The 14,182-nt window shown below is 42.3% G+C and overlaps 1 protein-coding gene across 1 annotated transcript in view; it reads right to left on the bottom strand.

The window, feature by feature from the left end:
- Positions 1-14,182, bottom strand: part of SCAMP5 (secretory carrier membrane protein 5) — a 28,367-nt gene that overhangs the window by 7,028 nt on the left and 7,157 nt on the right. The window contains exons 2-4 of the mRNA XM_036734494.1: positions 11,461-11,531; positions 7,488-7,616; positions 868-1,024 (exon numbers count right to left, since the gene is read on the bottom strand). Coding sequence (XP_036590389.1) covers positions 868-1,024; positions 7,488-7,616; positions 11,461-11,467 — 293 coding nt within the window. The 5' untranslated portion in view covers positions 11,468-11,531. The remainder of the gene's footprint in view (positions 1-867; positions 1,025-7,487; positions 7,617-11,460; positions 11,532-14,182) is intronic.

Genomic DNA, 14,182 nt, shown 5'->3' with positions numbered 1-14,182 from the left:
TCACACCCAGTGGGCCACACTAGGTGTGAGCTTCTGATGGGAGCATGAGTTATTTTCTTTACATGATACCACAGGGGGTGAGATGGAGGGAGAGTTTAGGAGTGGGCAGCTATTGTGATTCCTCCCTGGAACCCCTGATGTCAACCCAAAATAGCTGGGAGTGATTTTATGAGACTGTGGAGGGTTATGGTCTTTGCTCAGGGCTCTTGTGTTCATGGTGACCCTTAGATGCCAGGGGTATCAAAGGCAGCCTGGAAAAAAATAGAAAGGGAGCCAGAAGAACTGGGTTTGAATTCTGCTCATGTTACCCATTATCTTTGTGACCTTGGGCAAATCTCCAACCTCTCTAGGTCTGTTTTCTTGTCTATATAGAAAATGAGGGAGTTTAGTTAGATGTTTTTCATAGGTCCCTTCTGACTTTAAATGCTCTGAACCTATGAGACAGGAAAAGTCTCCAAGCTCTTTCCCCAGGCCAGAGATTGAAGAGACTATATGGACCTAGACAGGGATAGGAAGCACCGGGCAAAACCAGAACATTCCCACTATTTCAAAAGGAGTTCTGAATCACCCAACTGCCTCTGCTGGAGCAGGGCTCCTTGTTCAGGACCTCTCTCTGGCTGTAATACCTATCTGCCTGCCTCAGAAGAACTTCTCAAGGAATCATTGGCCCTTGTCTAAATATCTGGGGCAAAAGATCTCAAGCCCTCTGAATGGGCAGTCCTGGAGAGAAGAGAGAAAAACAGAAGGAGGGACAAAAAGAAGGCAAGGGAAAAGAGATACAGACAGAGAGGAAGGGGGGACAGGAAAGACAGGGATGGGGGGCTGAGATGGGAGGGAGAAAGGTTGGGCTCAGCAGGGACCACTTACTTGAAGGCTTTGTAAATGGGCCGAAACCAGCAGACATAGGAGCAGGGGGTAAAGAGAATGAACCAGAGAAAGGCCAGTCCAAAGTTAACAGCTCCACCGCCTCCAATCAGCCACGCCAAGCAGCCCACCAGGTTCATGGCCAATGTGATGCTGTTTACTGCAAACACACGCATGCAGAAGCACATACACACACACACACACACACACACACACACACACACACACACAGGACAGAAATCGTAAGAAGAAAGCTGAGATCTCAGGGCACCCATCATTCCCCAGCCCTGGGAAGATGCGGAAGGTGGGGTCTTCACTTTGAGGACCTCCCAGGTAAAAACTCCCAAGCCCAGAAAATCCACCTCACAGTCCCCCCCAAACCTCTGCAGCCTAGAAGTAACCAATGACCAGCACAATGGGCCTTAGCTGCTACTCCTCCCATACCACTCCCAGCTTACTCTAGAGCTGGGATGCAATCACCCTCTCAATCTCCACCACCCCAGGGAGTATCTAACCAGGAAGAGAAGCAGTTTGTCGGGCTCACTGCTTGATGCCTACAGGCGCCATTGCTTAATTTCCTTAGAGATCTTGCGCACACCTGGGTGTGAGGTCTCTGATACTTCCCAAAGACAAAAGCTCCCTGTACTGAAATGAAATAGGATCTCACTACACATCCAATTCAGTACCTTCACCTCACCCCCAGTTCCAAGATCAGCTCTACATGCCAATAGGGACCCGTGCGGGAACACTGGAATCAGACAGGAGGATGGGGGGAGAGAAAAAGACTTAAATATAAAATATTGGAGGTAGAAGGGCACTTAAAGAACCACCTACTCCAACCCTCTCATTCAACAGACAAGGAAACAGAATTCAACAGACAAGGAAACAGAACTGAGAAATGACTTGTCCATAGTCATATAGCAAGTTAATGACAGCCAGAATGGGAACCCAGGACTCCTGCTCGTCAACCTGGTGCTTTTGAATACACCCAGGTATCATGGGGCAAAGTAAGGATATATGCTCTACTGAAAGCCTTCTGGAAAATGGCCCTTCAATAAATGGTAGAAAGAACCAAATGAGGAATCTCTTACATTGTCATTCAACTCTTATGATGATTTCCCCAAGCAGACAGTGAATTCCCCATCTTTTCCTGTCTCTCCCAAAGGACAGCCTGGCACCCACCAAAAACACAAGGGGCATGCAGTAGATCTGTTATTAAATAAGAAATCTACTGGCCATCCTAGTTTAATTAATGATAATAATGATATTTATTATTTATATAACCCTTTCTAGTTTTCAAAGAGCAAAAAGATACCAGATCTCACCTGACCCTCCCAACATCCCCATGAGGACAGTTTCCCAAGGCACACAGCCAGTAAAGGGGCACACCAGCAGGTTTTCTGAATCTTGTGCTAACATTTCACTGCACCAACATTTAATTATATATTATTCAATCGAAGTACTTTATAGAGATAGAAAAAAATAATATCAAAATCCATCTTGAGGAACAAAAGGTCAAGAATCTCAAGGGGAATAATGGAAAAAAAAGTGGGAAGGAAGGGGGACCAGCAGTACTAGATCTCACATGATGGTACAAAACAGGAAATATCAAAACAATTTGGTACTGGTTAAGAAATAGATATTGGGTCTTCTCCCTTTACTTCTTCTGTCCCCCTCCCCCAATGCTTAACAATAGTAATAGCTCATATTTCAATACCACTCGAAGGTTTACAAAGTGCTTTCCTCACCACACCCCTGTGAGATTGGTAGCCCAGGAATTCTCCTCCCCAGTTTAGATATGAAGAAATTCAAGAGGTATAGTGACTTGTTCATGGTCACATAGCAAACATATTCAAGGTGGGATTTTGACCCACATTCAGAGCTAGACACACAAGGGGTGCTCGATCAAGATGACAAGGGAGGAAGGAAGGAAGGAAGAAAGAGTCCAAGCTGTGTTTTATAAAGCCAGAACCACTTCAACACCATAAAGGATTCTACTGGGTCAGGAGGACCCCAAAGCCTTTCTGAACAGGTAGCTACATGGGAACTACGGGGTTTACCAGGTCTTAGTAGAGAGAAGATATATTTATAAGCCCAGGGATATTTTTGCAGACATTAAATCTAGGCCCTGGGACAACAGCTCTATAATGGAAGCCCCCAAGATGAAGATGTCTCTTGGCTAAATTGGGTTTTTATTGGTAAATTTCAATCACTTCCAATCATTCTTAGGTAGAATTGCCCTCCTTATATGGCCACCACCTTTATTATCAATCAGGTTTGAAACCTTGGAGTGAACCCTCTCTCACTTCCCCAATCCAACCAGTTAACAAGATTTATTTATTCTTCCATGATACCTCTCTTATCAGTCCCCTTCTCTCTGCTCGCATAGCTCCTACTCTAGTTCAGGCTCTCAATACCTCTCAGCTGAACTACTAAAATCCTAGCCCTCCTCCCCTTCCCCAATCAGTTTCCTGTAGACCACTGCCAGAGAAAAGGGGAGACACCTAACCATTCCTAGGCTTAATGTTTCAGCTGCTATAAGCCTGAATTCTGCTATTAAAGCTACCACATAATAGAATCTGCATTTATCTGAGGAACACATGGAAAGTGTTACCTATGTATTTAAACGTATATAACCCAATATGTCAAAAGTTAATGTTGTTGGTAAAGAATACAAGAGATCTTGCAAAGTTGGAAATCCTACCAGCTTTTGAGTAAGCCTATAAGAATATCTGCTAAGAAATACTTTCATGAATATTCAACCTTGAAAATAGAAATTCTGGTCAGAAATGTCCCTATTTTTTAATGGAAATTTAGTGGTACTCTAAGTATTTTAATGATAAACAAGATCATTATTTTTTGGATTTTAAAGTTCCATATTGTAACCAAAAAGCTCTATAGATTTTGTAAATTTAAACATCTGGATATGAACTTGTCTAACTGAACAACTTCCCTTTATATAGGAAACTTAAATACATCGGAGTCCTGAGGCACTTAGCACAGTGCTTGGCATACAGTCAGTGCTTAATGTTTGTTGACTAGCTGCCCTCCCTACCAAATGGAAAGATGTCAGCTATGTCAGCTTATTAAGGTGTTATCAGATTCTAAATTTATTCAAACCTTCTAATAATTTTTTCTTTTGCTTTAATAAGAGGCAGGGCCACCTTTGAGAACAGCAAAACATGAGCATGGATTGAAAACAGTGCATGTCACAATGGAAGAGGTCACAGTGGAAGAGGTTGTCTAGACAGGAGGTATTGTCAATGCTGGAATTAGTGATTTGGCCCCTAGAAATCAGGACCCTACAACTGTAGCATGTGCATATTAATTCTCTTATAATCGTTTTCTTCATAAAATCTCATAATATCATTGTGAGAGAAGTTATTACTTTACTATTATATTAACAACGAATTATTAAATTAGGATTAAGGCTTTTTCTCTTTATTTCCTCCTTCATTCAGGAACCAGTCTCTGATAGATGAGATTGCCCTAATCTTCGGGGAACTTGCTCCTCCTCATTCTTGGGCTGGACCCATCCAACGAAGAGACCTTACTTCTGTTTAAAGTGTACACAGAATCTAATCTAGGTAAATTCTCACCCTAGGGCAAGGAACCTATGTCCTAGTCTTCCTCTATTGGAGTTTAGGGTGACCCAGCTCAAGAAGGAGAAAACCAATTAGTCTTCAGAGTGGTCTGGGTGAAGATGGATTCTTCTGTCCAGATTGCTGGAGGTGGCTGAGTCGCAAGATCAAGCCACATTCTCAGCAGGAGGAGCTGAAGACTTCCAGCCCACCTCCTCATTTAAATGTCCACAAATCAGGGTGGGTATCTCCTGGCCGGGGCATTCCCTTTCACAAAAATGACAGAGGCATTCACTGTCTCCATTAGGTGTCTTTGGTTACCAAAAGAAACCACCGGTCATCAATGTGTTGATTATTAGCTAGCCCAATTAATAAACTGATTATTAATTACCCAGAAACTCTATCTCTTGGGTTTTTCATCTGTCACAGTTGTTTCACATTTATGATTTTTAATTTAATAATTGATGCTTGGTTTGGAATGTGTTATAAGAGGGATGTAGTATGTTATATATGAATGACAGGTGGGATGAGAAAGACCCAGAAAGAGCTAGGAGCTTTTAGAAAGGCCTTTTATGAGCTTAATGGGTACAAAAGATGGATGCTTTTCCATGACTGTCAGGTATCATCCTACACTTAAAAACCAATCCCTAGACCTGCTAGAATCAAAGTTAGCTTTAAAATAATTAGACATTGCTTCAATTGCAAGTACTGGAATTTTCCTCGAGACAGAATCCCTTGGGGACATAAATATGACTTATCTATTGCCTATGATTTCACCCTGATCCTGGAAAAGGGTTTATGTGCTTACAAATCAGCAGTTTATCATACAAGGCAAAAATGGTGGATGGCCATCTACTGGGAGGGCTAAAAATGCACATCACATTTTTCAACCATTTTCAGATGGATGTTGATCCCGAGGAAGGTCAGGGAGACATCAAGGTGAAGGTATTATGCATAAATTGGTTACTTTTTAAAAATCTCTTTAAATAATCACAAGTTGGTTATTTCAAAAACCTATCATCAAACCTAACAGAGGGAGTCTCGTCCCAATATATCTATGAGGGATGAGGCTGTAACTTTTAGACAGAAGCCTGACTGAACCCTTTAATGATGTTGCCACAATGTTTCTCTTTCCCCTTTTAAGGAAAATTCTTCTGACCATTGCAGGAGCCATGCAAGTGTGTAATATGTTTCAATGTCACTAGGAATCCTTGAATCCATAGTGATTGGGGTAGAGGGGTAGGAAAAACTTTCTTAGAAAAATAGTCTTTTCCTACTTGTTGCATGTACAAAAATGTCAGTGATCCCCTAAGATCACAGATGGTTGTGTGGAACAGAGTATCCATTAAAGGAAAAGAGCAAGTGAACCTTAGTCCATGAACAGATTCAAAGAGTCCCAAGGCTCACGCTCTCTCTCTCTCTCTCTCTCTTTCTCTCTCTCTCTCTCTCTCTCTCTCTCCCCCCTCCCTCCATGGCCCCCCCCTCTCTCTGTACCTCTGTATCTCTCTCTCTCTCTCTCACTGATTCCAGGTCTTCTGCATCATTCTTCCTTTAGAGCCTGGAGATGGCCTTGGCCAACCCTACTTGCTTATAATCTGAATAAAGTGCCTCTGACAGACTTCATCCAAAATGCTGAGTGAAGCAGGCTTCTTCTACAGTACCATGGCAAGCAGCCATCTGCAAACCTGCCTTGAGATGATGGGCAAAGACAGCAAAGCCCACAGCTGGGGAAGAGGTGGAGAATCAGGTTGGTTCCAAGCTGGGAGGGACTCGGGAGTGTTTCCATTCCTGGTTTCGCACTCCACCCCCAGTTCCCTAAGTGAACAGTAGTAGATGGGCTGACTGGTCAAAAGCATGGCTGGAAGAGGCAGACACTAGGTATGGCCTAGGGTTCAGGTTAGATTATCCAGAAAACATTCATTTCTCAGGCTGGATACCCAGAACAGCAACTTTCTCTGTAGTGTAGAGTGATAAGAGTGGTGGAGTAGATCAAGGTACCTGATCTCTAAAGTCTGAGGCAAGTCCCAGAGCTTCCCTAAGGGGATGTCCCCGTTAGAAAGGGAGTGAAAGAGAAGATAAGGTAGAGGGAAAAAGATTGCATAGGAGAGAAGGGAGACCCAAAGGGAGAGGAAAGGGGCTGGAGACCTCCTCAGAAAGAAAACCTCCTCCTCCTCTTCCCCTGCTGCTCAGAGCTGTTACATGTACAAAAATGTCAGTGATCCCCTAAGATCACTCCCCCAGCTGCTCAGAGAGAAAAAGAAACAGGTCTAGCCTCTGCCCTCTGGCCCAAAGGAAAATCTGAAGCACAGAAAGGGGAAACAAAGGCATAGAAAGAAAAACCTAGTGAGGAACAAAGGTAAGGTAGAAAAAATGGCCCCAGAGAGTATTACTCTACCGGTCACCAGGCCAGGTGGAGGGGAAGGAATAGAAAAGCCAAAGTAAGTTCCTATCTACAAGGGGCTAACATTCTAACAGGGTATTCTATACCCTTTCCATAGCAAAGATAATATTAATTTGTTTACTATTCTCAGAGTAAAAGGTAAGAATCAGGGAGCCAAGTAAAGGGTGTATACATGTGGCAGCAGGGGAGATGACAAGAATCCTGGCCTGGTTTTCCTGTAGGGTATATGTCTGGATGGGAAATGGAGCATGCTACTTGGCTCAGCCCCAGAGTTCCACAGTTGAATGAACCGAATCCTCCAGGAAGAAGGAACCTAATGTCTACAACTCAGGTCTAGAGGAGGACTGTTTCAGGTGCGGTAGATGGTAAGATGCCCAGGTAAGCCCAGGGTTTCCTGGTGCATAGCTAGATGGGATGTGAGGCATGGGCTGGGAGGTTAGGTGAGTTACATTCACTTATGTGATACTAAGCAGGGACCAGAATACAAGCAAACTAGGGTGTGGAAGCCTAAGGGACTTCAGAGGCCAAGCCTGTGTCATGGGGTGAGTCAGACAGCCCCCCCACTGTCATCCCCCCCCATGCTCTGTACTTCTCCCCCTACCCCTACTGTCCCATGTGCAACCCAGCCTGCTGATACTTACACATCCAAAGATAATAGAGGCGCTTGGTCATGGTGAGGTGTTGAGGGGGAATCTCAGCCTCGAAGTCCTGATAGAAACATGGCTTCAGTGGGATGAACTTGGGCAGGGGAGGGAAATTGTTCACTTTCTCTGCAGCAGAAATACAAATCAAGTCAAGGTCATGATCAAATAAGATAGTATATGTAAAGCACTTTGCCATCTTAAAGCCCAATATAAATGCTAGCTATCATTATTACTATAACAGTAACGACAGCTAGCATTTATAGAGCACCTACTATGTGCCAGCACTTTACAATATTATCTCATTTGATTTTCACAACAACTCTGACAGTTAGTTACTATTACTACCCCCATTTTACAGATAAGGAAACTGAGGCAAACCGAGGTTAGTTGACTTGCCCAAAATCACAGGGCTAGTAAGTGTCTGAGACTAGATTCCAAATCAAGTCTTCCTGATGCCAGGCTAAGTTGTATCCAACATGCCACTTAACTGTATATTATGGACTAATTCAATTCAACAAGCATTTATTATGCTCCTGTTATATGCAAGGCACTGCACCAGGCCCCTGGGAGTCCCTGCCCTCAAGGAGCTTCCATTCTGGGGGAGGAATGATGCATAAATAAATACAAGATAACAGAAGGAGGAAGAAAGTATTCTTTCCTAAGGGCATGAGGAAAGATTTACTCATTCACTTATTAGTTTAATTGCCTTTAACATGTATTTATTCTTTCATCAAGACTATAGTATTTTGTCTTATTGAATATTTATCATCTTCAGTGGGCAGCTACGTGGCACAGTGGACAAAGTGCTGGAAGCAGGACGACTCATCTTGTTGAGTTTGAATCTGCCCTCAGATACTTATGAACTGTGTGACCCTGGCAAAGTCACTTAACCCTGTTTGCCTCAGTTTCCTCAAGTGTAAAATGAGCTGGAGAAGGAAATGGCAAACCACTCCAGCATCTCTGCCAAGAAAACCCCAAATGGGGTTGCCAAGGGTCAAACACTACTGACGTGATTGAACAACATCTTCAGTACCACCTAACATTTTTTTATCCTCTGCTTCCCCACTCCCACTTGAAGGAAGTTAAGGATTTTAAGAGGAAAATAAATAAGAATACTGCTAATAATAGCTAACATTTATGTAGTATACTTTATGTGCAGTCTCAGCTGAGTCTCACAACAACACTGTGAAATAGAAACCATAGGTATTGTTATTCCCATTTTAAAGATAAGAAAGCTGAGGCTAAATAGACTCGCCCATGATAAATAACATAGCTAGTGAGCATCGGAGATGAAATTCTGACACCTCAACCATCTTTCCAATAGCCCAGGTAAAGGCCTGCAGAAATGGAGGACCGAAAGTGAGAGGAATACAGATGGCTCTTTCTCTAGACCGGGTAGCCCTCAACTCAACCACCATCTTTATGGCCCAGCCCATTATGTCATGGGAACCTTAGTATTTACATTGAGTCAGGATAGCAAGACCTCTACAATAGGGCAGGAATATTAATGCTGGGAGGGTACCCACTCTTTCTCCACCAAGGAAATGAGATCAGAGGTCAGAGCTGGCAAGACCAATCTGGCAGGAGCCAAATCTAGTCACATGGATGGTCGGACATCACAGAAATCTGGCTCCTAGGAAACATATTTAATGAGGAATGACTTGTTTTTCTCAGCCTCAGAAGAAGGAACCATGAACTGAAGTTACAGGGAGGGAGATGTAGGCTCAATATAACTGAAAACTTCCTAACAATTACAGCTATTCAGAAGTGAAATGGACTTTGTAGGTAGTGAGTGTCCTGTCCTTGGAGGCCTTCAAGTGGGGGGCTAGAAGTGACATCCTATAGAGGGAATCCCTGTTGAGGTAAGAGTTGGAACAAGAAGTATCTTCCAACTCAGAGATTTTTAAAATCTACAATGTCCTTAATCCCACTCCTTCTCCTGCATTGGAGAGATCTGAGCCAAAGGTCCACAGGGATAGTGATGAGATCTTGACCTGTAATTTTATTAAGGAGCACATCCATCTTCCAATGCTGGTTGGCACCTCCTCTGCATAAATTACAGTCTTAGACAGTTGCCAAGGGCTTTCAAAGGTTGACTTCCCTTGGGTCACAATACTAGTAAGGCAGAGGCAGGACCTGAACCCAGCTCTCCCTGGTTCCCAGGTCAGCTCTGTACCCACTATGCTCTGCTGTCTTTAGTCCAGGAAACTGGGGACTCAGAATAAGTAAGGGAGCAAAGCATCCACCACACAGCTGGGCAGCCTAAACAGACAAGACCAAAGGGTACATTTTTCTTTTTTTGAGAGAAAATTAACTTTTATTTATTGCTTCACTTATCAATTTACTTTTTGATATTTATTTATTTTTAATTTTGAGTTCCAAATTCTCTCCCTCCATCCAGCCCCTCCCCCACGCATTGAGAAGAAGCCATGTAAAATTATACCCATTTTATATGTGACATGCAAAACATATTTCCATATTAACCATGGTGCAAAAAAAAAAAAAAAAGGAAGAGAAATAAAGAAAGTGAAAAAAGCATGCTTCAATCTGTTCTCAGAGTTCACCAGTTCTCTCTGGAGGTGAACAGCATTTTTTTTATCATGGTTCCCTTGAGATTGTCTTGATCAGAGTAGCTAGGTTTTTCACAGCTGATCACTGTTACAATATTGCTCTTATTGTATACAATGTTCTCCTGGTTCTGCTCACTTCACTTTGTATGAATTCATGTCTTCCCACATTTTTCTGAAACCATCCTGCTTATCATTTCCTATAGCACAACATTTCATTACAATCATATACTATGACTTGTTTGGCCATTCCCAAATGGACAGTCATCTCTTCAATTTCCAATTCTTGTACACCACGAAAATAGAGCTGCTATAAATATATATGTGTATATATATATATATATATATATATATATATATATATACACACACATATACACACACATGTATGTACGTATGTACATGTGCGTGTATATGTGTATGTATACACCTATATATGTTATATTACATACAGTTTACAAAATATATAAATTTTATACACACACACACACACACATATCCTTTTCCCTTTTCTTTTGTCTGTTTGAGATAGACACAGACCTACTAGTGGTATTGCTGGATATTCAGTTTTATAGCCCTTTGGGTGTTCTCCAGGATGGCTGGATTAGTTCACAACTCCACCAGCAGTGCATCAGCGCACTTATCGTTCCACGTCCCTTCCAGCATTTGACATTTTTCTTTGCTGTCCTGTAAGCCAATCTGATAGGTATATTTTTCTAATCAATAGTGATTTAGAGAATTTTTCCATGACTATTGATAGCTTTGATTTCTTCTTCTGAAAATTGCCTGTTCGTATCCTTTGACCATTTATCAATTAGGGAATGGCTCTTATTTTTGTAAATTTGACTCAGTTCTCCATAGAGTTGAAAAATGAGGCCTTTATCAGAGAAACTTGCTGTACTATTGCTGTATTATTTTTCCACTAATTTCCTACTTTCTTTCTAATTTCGGCTGCACTAGTTCTGGATTCAGATCTATATTCTGTTCCTTATTACCCATGCCCAATAATGATCTGTCATGGGGATGGATTTCCTCATCTAGAAAATGAAGCGTTGGGTCTAAGCAATTCCTCAAAGGCCCTTTGCGCTCTGCGATCTCATACATTTTTCAGGGAGGTGGATTTCAACTCAGTCTAAAGAAGCATTTCCTAAAAATCGGCATGGCCCAACAATGAAACAGGCTTGCCCATCACTGGAAGTGTTAGAGCAGCCCCAATCAAGGCAGTTACATAAGAAATTATTGTATTGGGTGAGATATTTAAAGTCTCTTTCAGAGCTAAGATTCTGACTCTGTGCTTAATGGAAGGTCAGGGCTCTGTTTGGGGGACACGGGCCAATCTACCCACTACTTCCATTCTGCTGCCCAAACATCTTTCCTTTTCCATCCCTGGCATTCCTCCTTACCTGCCATGGTGACACTAGCCCTTGACACCCAGTTATAGTCAAGGACCTATCCACGTCTTCTCTGTCCTGAGCTGAAAGAGAGAACAGAGGCGAGCCAGGATCAGAGCATGGTATGACAGTATTCCTTTGTACCCCTTCTATTCTCCTTCTGGGAAATACTAGCTATAGCTGAGGCCGGCTAGCCAGAACTCTGGACTCCCTCCCTGAGCATTCTTGGAGGAAGGGTGTCTAGAGGATAAATAAATAGTGAGAAGATCTTGACTCCACCGCTAATGTCCTCCTGATGGGAGAGAAGCTGGGGCTACAGACAAAGGACCTACAGATTAGTGATTCACACACTCAGATCAGAGAGGGGCTAGCTCCCATAATTGTCATTCTACAAGTCTTATCCAATTTTCCCCACTCCATCTCTCCACAGAAACACGTACAACCTCATATTCCACCAACCTGAGCATTCCAAGTACCCAACCCCTTCCATCCAGGGCTCTCTCTGTCCTCCAACCATACTGGACTTGAAAAGTCAGAAGATCTGAGTTCAAATCCTAGTTTTAACACTTACCACCTGTGGGACTCTGTACATGTTCCTTTCTCTCTCTAGGTCTCAGTTTCCTTACTTTTTAAAAAAATTTCCATGATAGGCATGTTGTAAAAGAAAGGAATAAAGAAAAAGAAAGGAAGAAACAAAGAAAGAAAGAGAGAGGAAGAAAGGAAGGAAGGAAGGAGGGAAGGAAGGAAGTGGGGGGAGAGAGAGAGAGAAAGAAAGAAAGAAAGAAAGAAAGAAAGAAAGAAAGAAAGAAAGAAAGAAAGAAAGAAAGAAAGAAAGAAAGAAAGAAAGAAAGAAAATTATGCTTCAATCTGTACTCAGAGTTCATCAGTTCTCTCTCTGGAAGTGGACAGCATTTTTCGTCATGGGTCCTTTGGAACTGTCTTGGATCCTTCTATTGATTAAGTGGCTAAGTCTTTCCCAATTGATCATTGTTACAATACTGCTGTTACTGTGCACAATGTTTACTTTTTAATAAGAAGATTGGACTAGATAATTCCTAAGGTCTCTTCCAGCTCTAAGTTCTATGGTTCTGTAATTCCATTAGCCAAGATCCCACATTATCAAAAGGAAGGGCAGGGGGAGTCCCATAAAGAAGGGACACACTTGTGGCCAAGGTTGCAAATTTAGTCCCTCTAATAGGAAAACTCTGTTCTCCCCATGTCAGATCAAATAAACTCCAGTTTGGACCCAATCTCAAGCACACACTGACCCTCTAAGACTGACCTCTAGAACTGGTCACAAAATGGGTACCAAATCCTGGCTACTGATGGCCTCTAATCCTGGGCATACACTGACCCTTACATCTAGCCAAAGAATGGCCTTCAACCTACGGTCGCAGACTGGTATCCTTATCTTGGTCACAGACTAATCCTAGGCCCAACCACAGACTGACATCTAACACTGGCCAAAATGACCTCTTGATCCCATCTACACTAAACCTGGCCAAAAACTGACTTCCTAGTTCTGGTCACAGACTGACCTCATAAACCTGTCCATGAGCAAAAGTCTACCACTTAAAACTGATTCCTAACTCTAGTCCCAGACATTGCCAGCTAAGAAGTACCTCCCACTAATCACAAGAAAGAGGTTAAAGAATTTTAACAATGACTCAATAGAGTCCACCTCTATCCCTGGATATATAACTCAAAAAAAATCATCTTTGTGTATTAAGAACAGCACACAGAAAAATATGACTCAGTAAAGACACAAGAGTGGGAGATGGATGGATGGATGGATAGACAGATGGATAGATAGATAGATAACATTTATTTTGTACTTATTGTATACTAGGCACTGTGGTAAGTGCTGGGAATACAAATACAAAAAACAAAAGCAGAAACAAGGTAGTCTCTACCTTCAAGAAAAGGAAGGGAGAAGAAGGGCATCAATCAGGAGAGGAGGGCCCCAGAGCAGAGGTTTCTCAGGTCAATATTTTCTTGGGGTAGCCACACAACAGGCAAGAAATCTAAGAAAAAGTGAGGTGAAGCATTCCTCAAATGGTAGTCCTGGCAGGACACCATTAAGGAAAGGAAGGCCTCCAAGAGGAGGTCTCTGGGAATGTAGCACAGGTGAGAAGAAGGAAAAGGATTTCAAAGAGAGTCCAGGCATGGGTAACACAGGAATCCAGGATCTATTCCCAATCTATTGTGTTACTTGGCCTTGCTGGGTCTCAGTCTTTTCATCTACAAAATGACGGTAGAGAGGGAGGACTTAAGGAAGGGGAAATAGCAATCCACTTTTCCCCAAGTATGTGAAAAGGAATGAATGACCATCTTTTAGGGACATTATATGGCCTTGTTAATTATTAACAACAAATCGAATCCTCCCTTGGTTTTAAGCATAGATTTAGAGCTGAAAGGAACCTGAGATGCCATCTAGTCTAACTCATGTTGCAGATAAGGAAATTGAGACCCAGGAAGGGGAAATGATTTCCCTAAGATAACTAAATTAGTAAATCACAGGGTCAGAATTTGACAGATCCTTCGCCTCCAAGTCCAAAAAACTTTCCATTAGATCTCACTGACTCAAAATAAAAATTAAAACTCCTATGGAGACCTCAGAAGTCATTTAGTCCAATCACCTCATCTTATAGATGAAGAAACTGGGATCCAGAAATATTACATGACTTAAGTAGTCATCTGGGTACTTTTTAAAGTAGGAGAATTGGAAGCAGAA

This window comes from Trichosurus vulpecula, chromosome 8, assembly GCF_011100635.1.
Source record: "Trichosurus vulpecula isolate mTriVul1 chromosome 8, mTriVul1.pri, whole genome shotgun sequence".
NCBI classification, from domain to species: domain Eukaryota; kingdom Metazoa; phylum Chordata; class Mammalia; order Diprotodontia; family Phalangeridae; genus Trichosurus; species Trichosurus vulpecula.
This window is presented reverse-complemented; position numbering and strand designations above follow the sequence as displayed.